At 53.9% G+C, this 18,110-nt stretch overlaps 2 protein-coding genes across 11 annotated transcripts; one reads left to right on the plus strand and one right to left on the minus strand.

Moving 5' to 3' along the window:
* On the plus strand, positions 1-4,043 carry TUFM (Tu translation elongation factor, mitochondrial). The gene is made up of 10 exons (XM_079945226.1): positions 1-124; positions 229-423; positions 896-1,062; positions 1,274-1,378; positions 1,470-1,634; positions 1,782-1,914; positions 1,998-2,102; positions 2,202-2,353; positions 2,443-2,562; positions 3,041-4,043. Exons 1-10 carry the CDS (start codon positions 82-84, stop codon positions 3,212-3,214), a joined length of 1,359 nt encoding a protein of 452 aa, XP_079801352.1. The 5' UTR covers positions 1-81; the 3' UTR covers positions 3,215-4,043.
* A 2,004-nt stretch (positions 4,044-6,047) lies between these two features.
* ATXN2L (ataxin 2 like) lies at positions 6,048-17,546 on the minus strand. 10 transcript variants are annotated; one of them, XM_079944548.1, is made up of 23 exons: positions 16,834-17,546; positions 15,301-15,337; positions 15,027-15,083; positions 14,869-14,940; positions 14,319-14,469; positions 13,793-13,917; positions 12,851-12,942; positions 12,203-12,403; positions 11,417-11,592; positions 11,138-11,248; positions 10,388-10,582; positions 10,228-10,299; positions 9,909-9,979; positions 9,439-9,734; positions 9,291-9,360; positions 8,764-8,910; positions 8,583-8,655; positions 8,302-8,489; positions 7,821-7,950; positions 7,609-7,730; positions 7,231-7,443; positions 6,861-6,914; positions 6,051-6,287 (listed from the first exon to the last, which is right to left on the minus strand). In XM_079944548.1, exons 1-23 carry the CDS (start codon positions 17,127-17,129, stop codon positions 6,261-6,263), a joined length of 2,976 nt encoding a protein of 991 aa, XP_079800674.1. In that variant the 5' UTR covers positions 17,130-17,546; the 3' UTR covers positions 6,051-6,260. The 10 variants fall into 10 exon arrangements, with proteins under 10 accessions (XP_079800682.1, XP_079800679.1, XP_079800675.1 ...); XM_079944552.1 differs by lacking the exon at positions 6,861-6,914 and adding an exon at positions 6,915-7,104; XM_079944551.1 differs by lacking the exon at positions 6,861-6,914 and adding an exon at positions 6,915-7,104 and having other exon boundaries at positions 6,051-6,310.
* Between the last annotated feature and the right edge of the window lie 564 nt (positions 17,547-18,110).

Raw genomic sequence — 18,110 nt, forward strand, 5'->3', positions numbered from 1 at the left:
CATCCACAGTTGTCCTTTGCTTACCGCACGCGCCGCCGCCAGTGCCCGGTACACACTAGTCCGGGCATCAGTACGACCACAATGGCGGCCTCGACGGTGCTGCGCGCGACGCCCCTCTTCAGCGGTGAGGGGGCGGGGGGGGGGCGATTGCGGCCCGGGTTCACGTGGGTTCTTCGGGAGCGGCCGGGCTCAGACCAGCGCCCTGACTCCAAGCCTCTGCCCCGGCAGGTCTCGGCGCCGGCCCGATCCCACTGCTGAAGGGCCTTTTGCGGCCGCTGAAGGGCCCGGCATTGCCCCTCTTGTGCCGCGGCCTGGCTGTGGAGGCCAAGAAGATCTATGTGCGCGACAAGCCCCATGTAAACGTGGGTACCATTGGCCATGTAGACCACGGCAAGACCACACTGACCGCGGCCATCACGAAAAGTAAGCAGGGTTGGGGTGGAGGCTTCCGGCAGCGCCCGCTTTGCTGGCGGGACCTGGAGCCAGGGAGGTGGGACCCGCGGAGAGGCTGCTAGAGGTGTTTAGTGTGACCCCAGGCGCCGGAACTCGGGCGGACAGTAGGTTGCAGCATGCAGGAAACAGATTTCCCGTAGACATGAAGAAGTTTGTGATGCATAAATTGGGGGACCCCGAATGGCCTACCTCCAGCCCTGGGGACTGCCGTGTGAGCAGAGGTGTTACCCTAGAGAAGTCACAGGGATGGCCCTTGAGGCCCTATAACCTTTCTTTCTGACCTGAAGTTACCTCTGCTCCAGGAGTTGAAGGAGGGCGTCTCGGAAGCCTGCTTCTCCCAGACTGTCCTTTGTATAGGTAGGAGGGGCCCAGGGGTGTGGCCTGAGCCCCTCCTCTACCTGTGGAACTTTAGCTGAAATATGTGTTCCCTCCCTTCCGTTAGTTTTAGCCGAGGGAGGTGGGGCCAAATTTAAGAAATACGAGGAGATTGACAACGCCCCGGAGGAGCGAGCCCGAGGTATCACAATCAATGCCGCCCATGTGGAGTACAGCACCGCTGCGCGCCACTACGCCCACACTGACTGTCCCGGTCATGCAGACTACGTTAAGGTGGGAGCTGCTGGGGACAGGGCCTGGAACTGCCCCCGCCTCGGGAAAAATGTTAGGCTTGTGGGGAGGAGGTTAAGATACTTGAGATGTATGGTTTTGAGATCATGGACCTGTGGGCTTGGCCAGTCACAGCAGGTGGTAAGGAGGTGGCTGGGGAGCTGAGGAGGTCACTGACTTACACTGAGTGTTTCCTCTCCTCTCCTCTCCCTAGAATATGATCACAGGCACAGCCCCCCTCGACGGCTGCATCCTGGTGGTGGCAGCCAACGATGGCCCCATGCCCCAGACCCGAGAACACTTATTACTGGCCAAACAGGTACCCAGAGCCTGGGTACGGGTGGAAGGAGGAAGGGGGGGCGGCGTTGGGCCACTCAGGACACCATCTCTATGTCTTTCCCCACCTACAGATTGGAGTAGAGCATGTGGTGGTGTATGTGAACAAGGCGGATGCTGTGCAGGACTCTGAGATGGTGGAGCTGGTGGAGCTGGAGATCAGGGAACTGCTCACTGAGTTGGGCTACAAAGGGGAGGAGACTCCGATCATCGTTGGCTCTGCCCTCTGTGCCCTTGAGGTGAGGGCGGGGTCGGGCAGGAGCTACTGCTGGCTGGGGATGGGGCTGGATGGGCGTCAGAGCTCTGCTCTGAGTCTGGAGACTGGCTCTTGGCAAGTAAGAGGAGCAGAATGGAAGTTTCAGCGTCCTGTCACCTCCCGCTCATAGCAACGTGACCCTGAGCTAGGCCTGAAGTCTGTGCAGAAGCTGCTGGATGCTGTGGACACTCACATCACAGTGCCCACCCGGGACCTGGAGAAGCCTTTCCTGCTGCCTATAGAGTCAGTGTACTCTATCCCCGGTGAGGACCCTGCTCATTTGCACTCCCTTCCCCTCACAGAAGCTTCACCCGGGGTCCCTGATATCCTGTCCTGTTTCTCCCAGGCCGGGGCACGGTGGTGACAGGCACACTAGAGCGTGGCATTTTGAAGAGGGGAGATGAGTGTGAGTTCCTGGGACATAGCAAGAATATTCGCAGTGTGGTGACAGGTACAGAAGGAAGCCTTGGGACACAGGGGCTCCAGGATTACCCCTCCCCTCGCAGACCCCTTGTGCCTTCCCTCTGCCCCACACCCTCCTCCCTCCTAGGAATCGAGATGTTCCACAAGAGCCTGGAGAGGGCAGAGGCAGGCGACAACCTTGGGGCCCTGGTCCGCGGCTTGAAGCGGGAGGACCTGAGGCGTGGCCTGGTCATGGCCAAGCCAGGTTCCATCCAGCCCCACCAGAAGGTGGAGGCACAGGTGAGGGCTCCCTGCAATGGTGGGCAGGCACTGTGGAGAGGCTCGGTGCTTCCAGCCACGCCCAGCTCCACCGTCGTTTTCTCTCACAGGTGTACATTCTCAGTAAGGAGGAGGGTGGCCGCCACAAGCCCTTTGTATCCCACTTCATGCCTGTCATGTTCTCCCTGACTTGGGACATGGCCTGTCGGGTTGTCCTGCCTCCAGGGAAGGTACGATGTATATGACGGCGTGGGGGACTTTTCCCTCCTAAAGAGAAGCTGGCTGATGATGCAGGTGGAACTGGTGACGGAAGGGCCTGGATCAGTGGATTTAGGGGGAATGAGTCCTCATCCAGTATTCCTTAGCTTTGGTAGCATTTACCCACAAAGATTTCCCAGAAAAGTTCCTGTGGTTGAGAGTTCCAGTGTATTTTACATAAGGGCTCAGAGAAGCCCTGTAACTAAGAAACTTGTATAACCCAAAATTCCCTAAACATTTTTTTCTCAAGAAAAATGTTAGCAACACTAATCACCAGTCCTTTCCTGCCTTTGCGTATGCTGTTTGCATGTGCCTAACGGCTGGGATGAAGGTATCCCCAGAAGGAATCGTCACCCTGCTTCATTTTCCCATACCTTTAACCTCGTTGGTAGCAAATAGGGAATGGAGGCACCCTGAAGAACATGAGTGGTCCTTGTCTCTGCCCTCCAGGAGCTTGCCATGCCCGGGGAGGACCTGAAGCTCACCCTAATCCTGCGGCAGCCAATGATCTTAGAAAAAGGCCACCGTTTCACCCTGCGAGATGGCAACCGGACCATCGGCACTGGCCTCGTCACTGACACGCCAGCCATGACCGAGGCGGACAAGAACATCAAGTGGAGCTGAGTCTGGACCTCTGCTGGGGCTGTCTTGTGTGGCTGCCCTGGCCAGTGTTCTTTCCTGCCTCTCGTGCCCCCTTCTCAGGGCAGAGGCTGCAGCCCAGCCGAGTTGCGGCTAGACTGACACTTCCCCTGGCCAGAGGGCCACGTGGCCGGCCAGGTGAGGTAGGTCAATAAACTGTTCTGTGAATAGAAAGCTAGTTTGTTTGCCTTGTGTCGTTTGTACACACTGGAGAGGATGAGGAATATAAAAATGGAGCTGGAGCTTCCCTGGTGGCGCAGTGGTTGAGAGTCCGCCTGCCGATGCAGAGGACGCGGGTTCGTGCCCCGGTCCGGGAAGATCCCACGTGCCGCGGAGCAGCTAGGCCCGTGTGCCATGGCTGCTGAGCCTGCGCGTCCGGAGCCTGTGCTCCGCAACGGGAGAGGCCGCAGCAGCGAGAGGCCTGCGAACCGCAAAAAAGAAAAAAAAAAAAAAATGGAGCTGGACACATAGCTTGGGAGATCCCTGAGCCATTTGAACTGAGATCACCTCTCTAGCCTCAAGAGTTCATCTATGGTACAGGGTGGAAAAGCTCCTGTCTTAAAGCTGTCACCACTGCCGTGACAACTTGAGAAAAGGCAGAGAAGCTGAATTAGGATTGGAAGCTATTCTGTGAGCTTTGTCTGATTGCCTAGCAGAACGCTACATATAATAGGGTATATTTTGGATATCCTACTGGGAGATACCGGGAAAGTGGTTGTAGCTTGGGCCCAGTTCAGGTGCCACACCCACCTGGTTTCCTCTGAGTAGTTAGGCTGTTAATGTCTAGCTGCCTTTATTTAAGCTTGATACTGGGAACTGCATCTTACCCAGCACATAAAATACACTTGGTAAATACATAATTTGCTTGATGGGTTACCACCACCATATCACTAATTCCAAACAGGAGTGAAAAACTATAGCATATCCTGCTGGGAACAATCAATCATAACTGAAGTTATGGTTACTGAAAGTGAATAAAATATTTCGTCCAAGTTAAAAAAAAAATTATAGCATGAAAGTTTCATTTTCAACATTTACTTATATTTAACATTAATAAGGTCTGTTTATCAAATACACAGGGAGTAAAATGCTGAGATTTGGGGGAATTCCGCGGCAGTCCAGTGGTTAGGACTCTGCTTTCACTGCCCAGGGCCAGGGTTCAATCCCTGGTCGGGGAACTGAGATACCACAAGCTGCATGGCACGGCCCAAAAGAAAAAAGTGCTGCGACTTATAAAAACTTGAAATTACCGGTCAGATGCTGACCCCCAACAAAAAAGGTAACATTCAGCAGGGATTAATGGGCACCCTTTCAAACTTGGATCCTGACAAATGAGTATATTCAGGACCGACAACCTGTTCACAAGCAGCTCAGAAGGGAGGGTGGTCTTGGGCCCAACCTGAGAGCTGTTTTGAAAAAGCCTGATCGGTGATTCCAGAACGAGGCAAACTTGAGAGGACAAAGGAACTTCATGAAAAGTACTGTCCAACAGTAAAGCGAGGTTACTTGTTTTACCCTCTTCAGTGTCCAAGGTGAGGCTGAAGGGTTTCTCAGGATTCCTGACGGAGGGGGAGGCTTAGTTCCCTTCCAACTTCAAGACTTCTGCTCTTAGGAATAAATTATCATCAGAGGGCTACTCAGGAATGCCTGCAATTACACCTCTCCCAGGACTACAGAAACCTGTCTCCATCTGCACTGCAAACATCAGGAGCCCAGTTGAAGGCTTTCCTGCTCCTGTTTCTTCCATCATGGGCTGCCTCCCAACCCCAACGGATGGCCCCTAAGACAGCTCCAGTCACTTGGAACCCCACACCAGCCCGTTTCTAACAGCCAGTTAGCTGCTACAGATAACCCCCTTCTCTCCTCGCCTCTTTAAACACCTCGCCTGTCTTCCCCAGTGCCATGCCTGCCAAATACCAGGTTTCAGATACTCACACTTGGGAATTCTCCCCCAATATCTAACTTCATTCTTCCTGCCCTGGTCTCAGCCAATTTTCTCTGCCTATAACTGAACACCAGTCCCATCCTCTAACCTCTAAGGGTGAATCTTCACTTTATAGACAAGAAACCAAGGCCAGGTCCTATAGTAAGAATTCTGTCTCTGAAAGAACCCCCTCTTCTGCAGCCTGTTATTTCTCCATCCCATACTTGCCTCCCTTCTTCCTCATTTAGCTCCTGCTCCCCTCAGCCTGGCTCAGTTCAGCCCTCTCCCCACTTTCACCAGCAGCTTCATCTTACAGCTCTCACCCACACCCAAGACCTCTCAGCTGTGTACCAGTCAGGCCCTTATTTCCAGTGGCCCAAAACACTAAATGTACTTTTCAGTGTAAAGAGGTAGACATAACTCATGAAGTACTTATATCAGAAATGAAAACCTCAAACCATACCTATGAGGCCAACTTTGAGGGGAGAAAACAGCCACAGAGACTGGGTGACCTGTGCAGCACTTACAGAGCCAGAAAGGCATCTTTGGGCTGTACTGTTACACTGCCCCACCTTGGGAACCACGTAAAACGGAGCTGCGATCTCACTATTCTCCAAAGAGGAAACTATAAGCGGGTTAAGTTAGTTTAAAATTTTATTTTTTTTAATTTTTTTTAAATATTTTTATGTAATAAAAAGTAAAAGTCCTTGTCCAACCATCCTTTGTGGGGCATCTGTGTCTCTCACGCAGGTCATTCAAGTTAATGGGGAAGAAAGAACAGGGGGCCCAAGTCTGAGGTTATAAATAATAGAAAATAAAAGATCTTCGTCTCCAGCGGGGGGGATAGATGAGAGGATGGAAGGGCAAGATGGGGTGGGGATGGGCAGGGGCAGAGCAGGAACCCCCCACCCCCGCTGGACCCCGGCCCTGCCCACTTTGAGGCCCCCCTTCCCATTCAAGGTGCTTGGCAGGAATTCCCCAGCTCCCCCCGCCCCCGGGGGGAAAGGGGGATTGGGGGGCTGGGACTGGTCCGAGCTGCTGGGGGAAGAGACATAGGTCACTCTTCCCTCCACTCATGGAGGTCTCAGGTCGCGGCCAGGACAATCTTCAGTTCCCCGGGGGGTGGAAGGGGAGCTGCTGGGAGGGATGAGATTGAACTGGTTGGAGGGGAAAGAGAAGAGAGCAGGAGCATTAGAACCCAAGCAGCTGTCCCTGCATCCAGTGCCGTCCAGTGCGGGGTGTGGGGCAGTGCTGGTAGGAGCGCCTCCTCAAGGTGTCTCATGGGGCTGTCAGAAGCACAGATCAATCGCCGTTTCCCAGTGAGCCAGAGCCCTTCCTCATGTGCCCAGCTCAGCCCCCCACACCCCAGCCTGGCCCTGTCTGCTGCGCTGACCTTACCTCGGCTAAGTCAGGAGACAGTCGGGGTCACTGAGAGCTGGGGAGGCAGTGGGGAGGGGGGCTGCTGGATCACAACTGAGCGAGGACGGAGGGAAGCAAAGGACAGAGCCAGGAGCAAGCCCCTGGCGGCGGCGACTGTGGCTTCTGCCCACCCTACATACTTCACAGACAGGTGCAGGTCGGCAGGCGCCCTGTGGGACAGCCCTGCCTCCAAGACCCCTCACTCCCCACCCAGAACCCGTGCATCCTGCCCCACCTGCAGCCCATCAGCTCTTCCATGCCAAATTCCCCCAGCTAACGAGAACTCACGAATCCTGTCATCGGCTCCTCCTGGAAATCCAGGCGCCTGGCCAGGCTGCTCACCTTGGGGGTGTCCGATGTAGGGATAGGGTGAGGGTGTGGAAGCTGAGAGTGCAGGCACCCCACTCTGGGGCACCGCGCCTTGGGGGGGGCCCCCATGGCTCTGGGGTGGGTGCAGCAGCATCACCTGGGGCGGGTGGGGAGCCCCAGGGTGAGGGGGCGGGGCTGCTGTGATTCCAGTTTGGACATGGGCCTGCAGAGAACAAAAAGCGGCACCTTTCAGACACGGGCTCTGAAACTCCCAGTGTCAGGAGCCTGAAGTGAAAGGTGCACTGAGGGTTCAGGTCCTTGTGGCAAAGCAGGTCACGTGGGCTCTTACCTGGGTAACATGGGCCATGTTGGTGAAGCCGTGGGGCAGCTGCTGGTGGGCATGGATAGCATACACAGCGGCTGGCTGGGGGAAGCTGCTCTGAGGGGACTGCGCAGAAGGTCCCGGCGGCAGAGAAGGCGGCGTGCCTGTCAGGGCCCCTGGGTGGTACAGGTTCTGCTGTGGCTGTCCACTGCCCAGGTGTGGGGCCTGCCCCGCCTGGTGCTGTCAAGGAGAAGTGGAGGGTGAGTGCCACTTCCTTCTCCGGTCCCCCGGCCTACCACTTGCTGACCCCTGGTCCTCCCTCCCCGCTGTGGAATGATCCCTACCCTATCCCTCTTGCAGCCACTCACTCCTGCCCCGCCCACTTGGATCCCCCATGGCAGGCACCTGGACGGGACTGGGGGCTGCATGCTGGGACTGCGGCTGGCTCCCAGTAGGCGTGGTGGCCGGCTGCGGCTGGTGGGCATGGAGCTGCGTGGCATGGTGTGGATAGGACTGGTGAACAGTGGCTACAGCAGGAAAGGGGGAGAGAATCAGGGCTGAGCACACTGGAGGGGGCCGAGGAGCACAGCCGGGAGGGGGGAGGGTACAGAACTCACCATAAAGGGCTTGGGGGGTGGGCTGCTCTGCAGAAGGGTACTGAGGGGTGGAGGACGACACAATGGCCTGGGGATGGCTCCCCGACGTCAGCATGCGTGGGTTGCTTTGAAGCATGGGGGCAAACACCGGCTAGAGGAGCAAGGAGAGGAGCGGTCGGCTCGGCGGAGGGCTCGGGAGGCGCAGCCTGCTGCCGAGCACCCTGGGAACAGCGCTACCCTGGTCTCATCACGACCACCCTGCTTCCCGTTCACAATAACCCTTCTAAGTCTTTTTCCCTATAAAGTGTAGCACTACTAAGGCCCAGGGATCCACTGCCTTGCACAGGTCTTACCAGAGCCAGGACTGAAACCCAAGTGGGACACCACCACCCAGAACTCTGCCTGCCTCCCTCGCCAGCTCCCGGAGTCTGGGAGATGGAGAAGACGGGCTTCCTAAGAAGCGGGGGCTCTGCACCCCTCTCTCCTCCCGCGCCTCAGTCACCTGCGAGGGGTAGTGGGCCATGGGCTGCATCATGGCGGGCTGGCCTGGGAACTGCTGTGGATTGTAGGGGATGTAGGAAGAATAAGGGGTGGCAGCCACCAGAGGGGGGCCAGCAGCGGCGGCGGCCTGCATCATCGGAGGGGCTGAGGCTGGCTGGTGTTGGTCCGAGCGCTGGGGGGGCAGGGAGCCTGCCGGTGGGGGGAAAATAGTGCAGAGCTCAAGCTCCATCTGCCAGCAGGCACCAGGCAGTGCCACCGCCTGCCCCTCCTGACCCTGCTCACCTTTTGCTCCCCGGTACTTGCCCTGCTGTCCAGGCACTGAGTTGGACACAGGATATGGATACATCTGAGGTGCCTAGGGACAAGAACGACTTGCTTATCAATGCTCAGAACAGGTGTGACTTGGTCCCTCAGGTAGCCCAGCCAAACCTCTTACCCTGGGCCACCCAGTCTCTTCTCTCACCTGAACAGCTGGTCCCATGTGGATCTGAGGTATGTAGGAAATGTACTGGGGGCTATATAGCCCACTCTGGCCTGCTGTCAGCACCGGGATGGAGGGAGTTGAATGAGTCCGGGGCCCAGGAGAAGTTGGAGTACTGGTGGATTTATTCTGTGAGAGACAAAGGAGGACACGTGTAAGATATCTTAATGACTTTCGTACCCCGCCCCCCAGTCAACAGCATCCACGGAGTGCTGTGCGCCCAACACACCCTATGCTTTTTCTTGGTTAAGCCTCACGTCAAACCCTATGAGATGAGCTTTCTCAAATTACAGGTGAGGAACCTGAGACAGAGAGGTTAAGTGGCCTGAGATCACAAAGCCTGCAGGCACAGAGGATCACGCGGAGTCAGTGGGCCCGTGTCCTAACTACCAGACTCTGTCACCTCTCGCTGCCTGACAGTCAGGTGCCCCCGCCCCGCACTGCTCTAGCACCTGCTCCCAAGTCTCCCTCACGGAACCCGAAGCCCACATGCCCCCAGCCCATCTCACCACAGACAGCAGCGGCTTCGTGGGATTGAACTCCTTGGCATTAGGGTTCAATGTTGACTTCTTCACTTGTCTATGAGAGAAAAATAAAGTAAATGCTCACGGTTTCCCCTCATCACCCGATACCCACCCAGCTCCCCACCCCACTCACTCAGCAACAGGGCCCTCATCCTTGTCATCTCCCTTGATGAGGCCCACTGGGGGGCTACTGGTTTGGCTTGGGCAAGGCGGTGGGGGCTGATCCGGCCCTTCGGCGCCTCCTGCTGGTGGCAGGGGTGGTTTGTCCTCCTTATCCGATATGGATTCTGTCTTGGAGGAAACAGGGGACCCCATGGGCTCTGAAGCCAAAAGACCATCAACCTCCTTCTCCTTCCCTTTGGCCTCCTCCTTTAGGATCCGGGGAGGAAAAGGATCCAGGCTGGTCTCAGGGGAGCTACTGGGCTGAAGCTGGAAGGAGAGAAACACATACACAACGTACAGAGTACTGTCCAGTCCAGACCCCAAGCCCCCCTTCCTTCCTTCATCTTTGCTTGCTCTCACCTCTTGGTGCCACCAGTGCCTATTCCATAACCCCCTTCATCTCCATCCTAACATCCTAGCTCATTCCCACACTTTTCTCACCTTAAACTGGGCCCCAAATTTTCTCAGTTCTTCCAGTTGAAAGCGTTTCTGCTCGTTCTGAAGGCCAGGGACTATGAGAAATACCGAAAAAGGAAAAAATATACATTTCTTTTCTCGAAGGTGGCTACACAGCACCCCAAAGGACAAAGAAACCACGGAAAACAAGAAGAAGAGCTCTTTAGAGCCCTTTAAGTTAGGATCAGAGGGCTGATACACGTTGTCTTCTTCTGAATCCCAACAACTTTCCTAACTGAAAGTCTGTCCTAATCCAAGGGATAATAGACTCTGGCAGAAAAAAAAAAAAAAAAAAAATCCTCACCTTTCCCTGCTATCCGGGACAGCTCCTGGGACTCCAGCGTTCTCCCAGGTTCCTTGGCTGGGAGTTCTTTTACTGAACAAGAAAGGAGAGATGCATGAAGGCCCTTCTCTCCAGAACCACACTTCCCACTGTCCACGGCCCTCAAGCAGGTGGCTCTTACCATCTGTGGGTGCCAGTGAGATCTTTGGAGAAGCTGGGGAAATGGAGCCTACTCCAGGATCCCCAACTGATGATGTCACGGGGATGGAAGCTGAAGAGGTCGGTACTGCTGAGCCGATGGGAGGCTCAGGACAGGAAGCTGAGATTGGGGCAGGGGCAGCTGACTTGGGAGAGCGTGGGGGGTACATCCGGCCTACTGGAAGAAAAGGGAGAGCGACGTGATAGTTACTGCTGGTCAATGAGCAATGGGTACCGGGGACTCACCAGAAACACCAAGAAAAGTTTATCCACAAGGTCACAAACCTAAATACTTAAAAGGGCAAGGCAGATAGGGTAAGCAGGTAAAATGGCTTCATGGCTACCATGAAAGACTGGAATGCTGAAAGGGACAGGCATGACTCAGTTCCAGCCAACCAGAGCTATGCAGCAAGACAGGTTCAGTGTTGGCAGAACTTTCTGTATTTCAAAAGAAATTAGAAATTTTCTATGTTTTCTCCTGTCTTAAAATATTGGCAACTAATTTAAACAAAAGACATCTGCTGGCCAGACACAACCCATGGATTGCCACGCTGGGATTTCTGCACGAGGGAAACTGAAAAATTATTTCCTAAAAAGCATAAATCCAAGCCTCCAAAACACCTTTCATCACATCTCGAAACTGTCTCCCATCCCAGCATTCTAACAACTGACATGCTTACATCCCTTCACAAATTTCTATCCATTTCTTCATGTAACACCACTGGAATCTTACCTGCAGGAGGAGGTGGAACAGAAGCTTCTCCAGAAGGCCTGCTGCTGGGGGAAGACAGAGTCTTGGCACCTCTCAGAGGCCGCTGTGCCTTAGGGGACATGCGGGAAGGGCCTAATTTTTTTTTTTTTTTTTTAAAGATGGGAAAAAAGAGGCAGAGTTCTTGCTATTACATTACCATCAACACACCTTCCTTCTAACCCATCTAAATCCTTTTAATTGTCTTCCCCACCTCCTTACCTTCCTGTTCCCTGCCCCCAGCAAGTCTGCTTCATAACTCACCTCCATTGATACCGCGTGTCTCAGAACCTGGGCCAGGGCTGCTATTGTCAAGATGGTGAGGGCCACGAGGTGGCAAAGAGCTAAGGCCAGGCCGGCCACCCCGAGAACTACTGCATCGAACTCCTCCCCGGGGACCTTCCCGAACTCGTTGGGGTAGAGGGATATACTTTCCCTCCCTGGGGAGAGAGTTCAAATAACATTAAGTAGCCACAAAACACATTTTACAAAGATGAAGCCCTCCTCCTAAAGTCTACCTCCTGCCTCAACACACACACACAACTATGCCTGGTTTCGGCTGTCTGCACTCTTGCACTCGACGAACTGTCCTGGTTATGTGTTCTGTGACTCCAGGATTATGCCCTTATGTTGCATCAACCCCTGACCAGAACAAAGCAGCCAGTACTCCACAATCCTAACCCTCCTGGCCTACAAGAAAGGTAGTTTCACACTGTAGTTTAAGGTGCAGCTTTTATAAGACACTATACACTTTGGTTTCATTTTCATAAAGGGAAGAGTAGAAAAACATATGAATGAATATGCAGAGGAAAAAAGAACATGTATCAAAAAGCTGAGAAAAACCTGTCCTTAATCCATAAGCTTTAGCCTTGTTACCTTGGGCAAATTACCTAATGATTCTAGACTTCAGTCTCCTAAACCTAAGAACTAGGAATAACTATGTATAAACCTATATGGCTGTGAGGCTTCAACAAGAGTATACCGAGCTCTTGGCCCAAGCCCTGGCCCAAACGGTGAGCCCCACATGGACCAGCCACCCCTAGTAATCACCTAGATGCCAAGCTGGGGCTCTCTCGCCCTGAACCCTGTCGCTGAACTGCACTGTGCTTCTCCTCCTCGGTGCGCCCGTCATCATTCTCCATGGCGATCCGCAGGCGGTACTGGGGGCTCGATTCAATCTCTCGAGCCAACTGGGCTGCACGCAGCTCCCGCTGACGAAATTCTTCCGAGTTGTCCTTCTCTAAGGGCACCCTGAGAGGACCACGACCATCCCAGTGCCACAGGACAAGAGGGGAAAAAGGGAAGACATTTCTATCAGTCCCATCACCAGCTCAGATATGTAGGTGCTTAAACCCTTCAACAACTCAGCATGTATTGAACTGGCATTTAGGAGGGTCCCAGGCAGAGCAGCAAGGCCTATCTCTGAATCTGAGGGACACTTAGACACATATATAAATCTGTTAAGGTTTTAGAGGAAAAGTATCGACAAGAAAGCAGTTAATTCTACTCATGGAATCAAGGTTAAAAGAGAAACCCTCTGAGGGAGCAGTTCACAGGCAGATCAGGAGTGGAGAGTGGGCAACCCAGCACCCAGAAAAGCATGTACAAAAGCTATGTTCCACCTAGAGACCCACCCGCCTCTCTTGATGACCCCACACCTCAAGCTGTACCACATGAGAAGTACCAAAAGACACTCACGTGTAAGAAGAGAGACTGCTGTCATAGGTGGTCTTTATGCCGTAATTCTCCTCATTGAACTTGAACATTTCATTGGGGTCCCATCCATTGGACTAAAGGAAAAGGGAGAATGTTTTAAAACCCAGGAAGGAAAGCAACAATAACCTGTCTTTGTCATCCATCAGGTTGAAAGATTAAAAATCTGACCAAATCAAGAGTGAAAAAAGGAACACAGCTGGTGGGAATGTCAACTAGTACTACGGACTGTAGTACAAACCGGCAATATCTAGCAAAAGAGAAGTCTTTAAGACCTAACATCCATTTCCAGGTTTATATCCCAGGGAAATTCTGGCATACGTACATGGGGATACATGTTCTAACAATTCACTAAGGCGCTATTTTCAATACCAAAATAATGCCCAAAGAAACACCAATCAGTAAGGAAAGGGATAAATACAATTTGTTGTATATACATACATGTACATGTATATAAATAGGACACTACGCAACAGTTAAGAGCAATGACTAGATCCACAGACCAACATGAAAAATTCAAAATCTATAAGAAAAATAAATTCTAGACAAATTAATGCAGTGAAATAACAATGCGCTCACTAATGAGCAACTTTAAATGTTCACAGTAGTTGTTCTGATAAAGGAAAATGGGCCTACACAGTACTCAATCTCATCTATATATTTTTGTTTTTCCAGGCTGGAAAGAAACTGACTTGAAGCAAAGGTTAACAGCTGTCAATCACAGAAGATGGAAGAACAGGTATTTCTGTTTTGTTATTTTCTGTATTTTCCATTGGACTCTAACTGCCATCAACAAGCAATAGTAAAAGTGGTCCCCCCCCCGCCCACCCCAGCAACGCTCGGTTCCAAGAATTATGCAGTGTCAACAACCCACATTCTGGGAGCAGAGCTCCCCAGCTCTCAGGTTCTCAGGGAAGGAGACTGTACCATGTCAGACTCCAGGTCGTAGTCATCGCTGTTGCTGTCGCCCCCCTCCCAGCGCTGAAGCACCTTCTCCTTGTGCTCCCCATTCACCTTCGAGTTCATGGCAATGGCTGAATCAGTGAACTTGTCTGTGAGGGCAGATTGAAGATCAGGAGTCAGGTGATATTTCACAGCCTTCTTTCCAACACCCCTCCCATCACAGGAGTAAAGAAAAGTTTCTGTGTGCCAGAGTCTGGGGGGTGGGGGCAAGGGGGGGTACGGCATAAAAAGCCTCATTCTAAGAATTCAGAAGGAGCAAGGAGTTGGAAACAAAGCAAGGAGACTATGAAGAACCACAACACAGGCTGGAACTCCTTCCCCTGCATCTCAGACACTAAGACATATTCTCAAGAAGAAAAATCTAGCCATCTTCCTCAGAGATAAAGGAAGATGGTAAAGAAGGGGAGGGAGGAGGAGAAACAAGTCATCACGTTCTCTGCCCTCTACTCAAGAAGTGGGTCTGACATAACACCCTGGCCCAAAAATATACCTTTAGTAGCATAATTGAAGTCAACATTTCGGAAGTGGACAAGCATGACATCACTTGGCTTAAACACCATGGTGTCCACAATGTCTTCCCGACGAGGACCACCTGCTGGCTCCGATGCTTTCCGGTGCACAGCGTCTACTGCCAGTTCAAACTACAAAAGTCCCATTTCCCAACACCCAAGGGTCAGGATCAAGAAATGTGAAGACAAAACTATGACTACTTTTGTTTTACCCTTTCTAAACTTTCCCCAACACCACATTCCCACGTGCACTGTCTTCTCAACACCAGCCACAGGACTTAGCCAAAGTCCCAAACTTAAAAATTCACATCTTTAAAGTTGAGCATTTTAACATCATAGTACTGAGCCCTCAAATCTCAAACCCATATCTTTTAAGTGCATGCAGCACTATTCCGGCACAGGCCTACAAAAATGAGTACAGCCACAATGCTGACCAACACCACTCAATTTATATCTGCAACTGAGCCTATTTCATTCTCTCCCTCTTCCTCCCATGTAACTCCAAAGCTAAGCTAATTTGAATACACTGACCTTTGAGCTCAGGGTCTTGAAGATACCTTCATAGGTGGTACCATTCTTTACCTTTACATCACAAGTGGAGCCCTGAAAGGGGGGCGGGGGGTAAGAAGAGTGCCTTTAGCAAACTGATGCATTACATTCCTCAACCTAGGGGTTAGGTACCCACTTACCACAACAGCTGTAAGGAAATGCAGCATCCTGGAATTGTTGTAGACACCCTCAAACACCTGTCAGTAACACAGGAGAGGGACAAATAAAGGAACAGCCAGTCACCATCTCACCTTCCTTCAAAATGTCCACATTCCATGCACACCCACCTTGTATGTGCTGTGCCCCTTGCGCTTCTGAACCCATCTGACTATTTCTGCACCTAATCTGCCCTATACCCCCACATATACATCTTTTAGGTCTCTGTACCTTAGGCAGGGGGGAAAAGGCACTCACCGGTGACTGTGGGGGTCCCTTTCCTGTGCTTTGTCCCCTGTAAGAGAAAGAAATGAGAAACTAGTTATTTAAATATGTTCAATCCCTCTTATACAACTGATTTCAAAGAACTTGGTATGCTAGAGCCAGATGCCATGTGAAGATGATCATTTAGGGTACAAACCAATTAATCAATAAGATTTTCAAATTCTCACTTTATAGAGAGAGAAACACAGGCATTAAAAGCCATTTTCTCCAAATGCCAGTCAATCATCAACAGTTGTCAATTGCTTTAAGAAGCCAATTCAACACAACCGTCTCACTTTCTGCAAGAGGGCCAGGGCTGCATGCTTCCAAAAGACAAATGCTACAATATTCGACAACAAATAACCCACCCCCGATGTAAAGGTGGAAACTCACAGAGTGCAGATTTGGAACTACCTAGCTCAGGCATATTACTTCCGAAACAGAAAAGACCATCATTTTTACGTCCTAAACCCTGGAGGATGGGGGTACTCCCTCTATAATCCACCCTTCTCGACTTCTTTACTCATTCAGCCTGTTACCCACTCTGGGAGGGGTCACCTATCGCCCGGTAACCCTGCTCCTCGCTGGGTGATGTAACCAGCGGTTGAAGAGGGCGATCAGGGGGGCCGTTGGCGGGGCTGGGGGACAGCGCAGCCGCAAAACCTATCCACCGGGAAGCCTCGCCCGGTCTGCGCCTGCGCACTAAAGCCCACGGGCCTCTTCCAACCCCCCCTCACGCGATCAGAACCCATTGCGCCTGCGTATACCTCCACTCTCAATTCCATACACCCACACAAGAAGAAACCGAGTGGGGTGTCCACCACTCATCCAACAACACCAGGCGATCCCGTCCACGCACACTCCCAGCAGCTGCCCTATATGTTACCCGGGGCTGGAGAATGGCCGGGTCATAAGACACAGCATCCGCGCACACGTAGGGGAAGAGCGCGCGCGCGCGCTGGAGGTTCCCGACCCGCAGTCCTCCCAGCTTCGTCCCTCCTTCCGTCCCCCCGCCCACCCTGCTCCCCTCCTACTGGCCAGACTGGGAAGGGGGAGGTAGCAACTCGCTCCCAAGTCCCTCCCTCCCCATTGGCCAAACTGTGGGCCGCGCGCCCCCCTCCATTGGCTACGGCCAGGGACCCCTTCCCGCAGCTGACTCCCCATTGGCTGAAGCCGGGGACCGCCAGACCCTTCGTGGTAATGGAGCCGGGGACCCCGATCACCTCTTCACCCCCCCCCCAAACTCCTCGTTCCGACGCCGCTGGCGGGATGCGCCCTGCCTGCCCTTAAAGCCCAGGTCCCGAGCCCTGACTAGGCTCGCAGAGGTGAACACGGCCCCTAAATGCCCCGGTGGCCATCCGGGGGCCCTTTTCCTCCGACCTGTTTGGACCTGAGGAGCCCAACCCCAGCTTCCCGGGGTTTCCCTACTCCCCCTGGCGCCCCTCAAAGGTGGCCAGGCTGGAAGTCCGCCTCGCGCGGTGTCTCAGCCACCTCGGCTCCAGCGCCCAGAAACCCACCCATCCTCACCTGGCGCTGCCGATGGCCGCTGCCCCTGGCCTCTCCTGATGTTGCTGCTGCGGCGGCGGCGGCGCCAAGATGCTCTCAGCTCCCCGGCGGAGCCCGCTCCCGGCAGCGGCTGCAGGCCCCAAGCAGGGGGAAGCAGCGGCGGGAGGCCCTGGGGGAGCCGAGGTGGAGGCCAGGGGCCCCGGGAGGCCGCCGTTGGGAGGGCTGGTGCCCCCGGGAGGCCGGCGGGCCACGGCCTGTTGCGTGGGGGGCGGCTGCTGGGGCTGGGAGGTCTGTTGTGGCGGCTGAGGCTTCAACATGATGGCAGCGTCCGGAAGGGGAATTAGGGGGAAGGGAGGGAGAGAGGAAGCCGGGGCTGGGCCCCCGCCGGAGAGCGCGGGAAACGACGGGGACTGGGAAGCTGGGGACCCGCCGTTGGCGGGCGGGGGCGAGCCCCGCGGTGTCGGGGGTGGAGAGAGAAGATCGCGGTGCGAGGAAGCGCCGCGAGGCGGAAGGGGAGGGGGTCTCGCGGGCCGGAGGAAAGCAAGAGGGCGCGAGCCGGCTTGGCGCGCGTGCGCGTCGCCGGGGAAAGGGGAGGGGGAAGAGCGCCCGGGCGGGAGCTCCCGAAGGAGGGGGAGCGGAGGGAGCGGCGGCGCGAGCTGTCCGCGCGCACCGGGGCGTTTAGCTCCGGGCGGGAGAGGCGAGAATAAAAAAAGGTGAATCTCGCGCCCCTCGCCTTTGGAGTTGGGAAAGAGCAGCGCGGGCGCTCACGCGCGCCAAGGACTTATGGTCTCTAGGTCTCAAGGAGCCCGAAAGGCTGCCAACCGCTGTCGCTTCACAATGAGCGTCTGAAGCGCTGGGGGTGGAGCCGAAGAAGCAGAGAGGAAGGAAGAGCCGGCCGCCCCGCCTAGGCCGCCGGCGTAGCGTCGGGATACCTCCGCAGTCGTGTGAGAAGTCACGACGAAGGGTACAGTTCTTCCGCCATTTGGGGGCCCATGGGCGGAGTCTTGAGTGCAAAAAGAAATCCCGCGACTAGACCAGGGACTTATCCTAGGCTTGTGGTACGTTGCATGGGGCCCTTATCTGCTTTACATAAAAGACTGATAGGCATTAAAGTTATCAGTTTGAGTATGCTGATCGTTGGGGATAAATCTATGCCTAATTCTAAATTATTTTAATGATTTTCAACCAAATGGTTTCTCCATGCCCTAGGATGAACCCTTAAACTATAGTAACAGAGACTGAAGGCCATAGTTCCTAGGGTCTAGTTCAAAATCCTCCACCCAACTCCGCAATGAAGG

The sequence above is a fragment of the Stenella coeruleoalba genome, assembly GCF_951394435.1.
Source record: "Stenella coeruleoalba genome assembly, chromosome: 15".
NCBI lineage: Eukaryota > Metazoa > Chordata > Mammalia > Artiodactyla > Delphinidae > Stenella > Stenella coeruleoalba.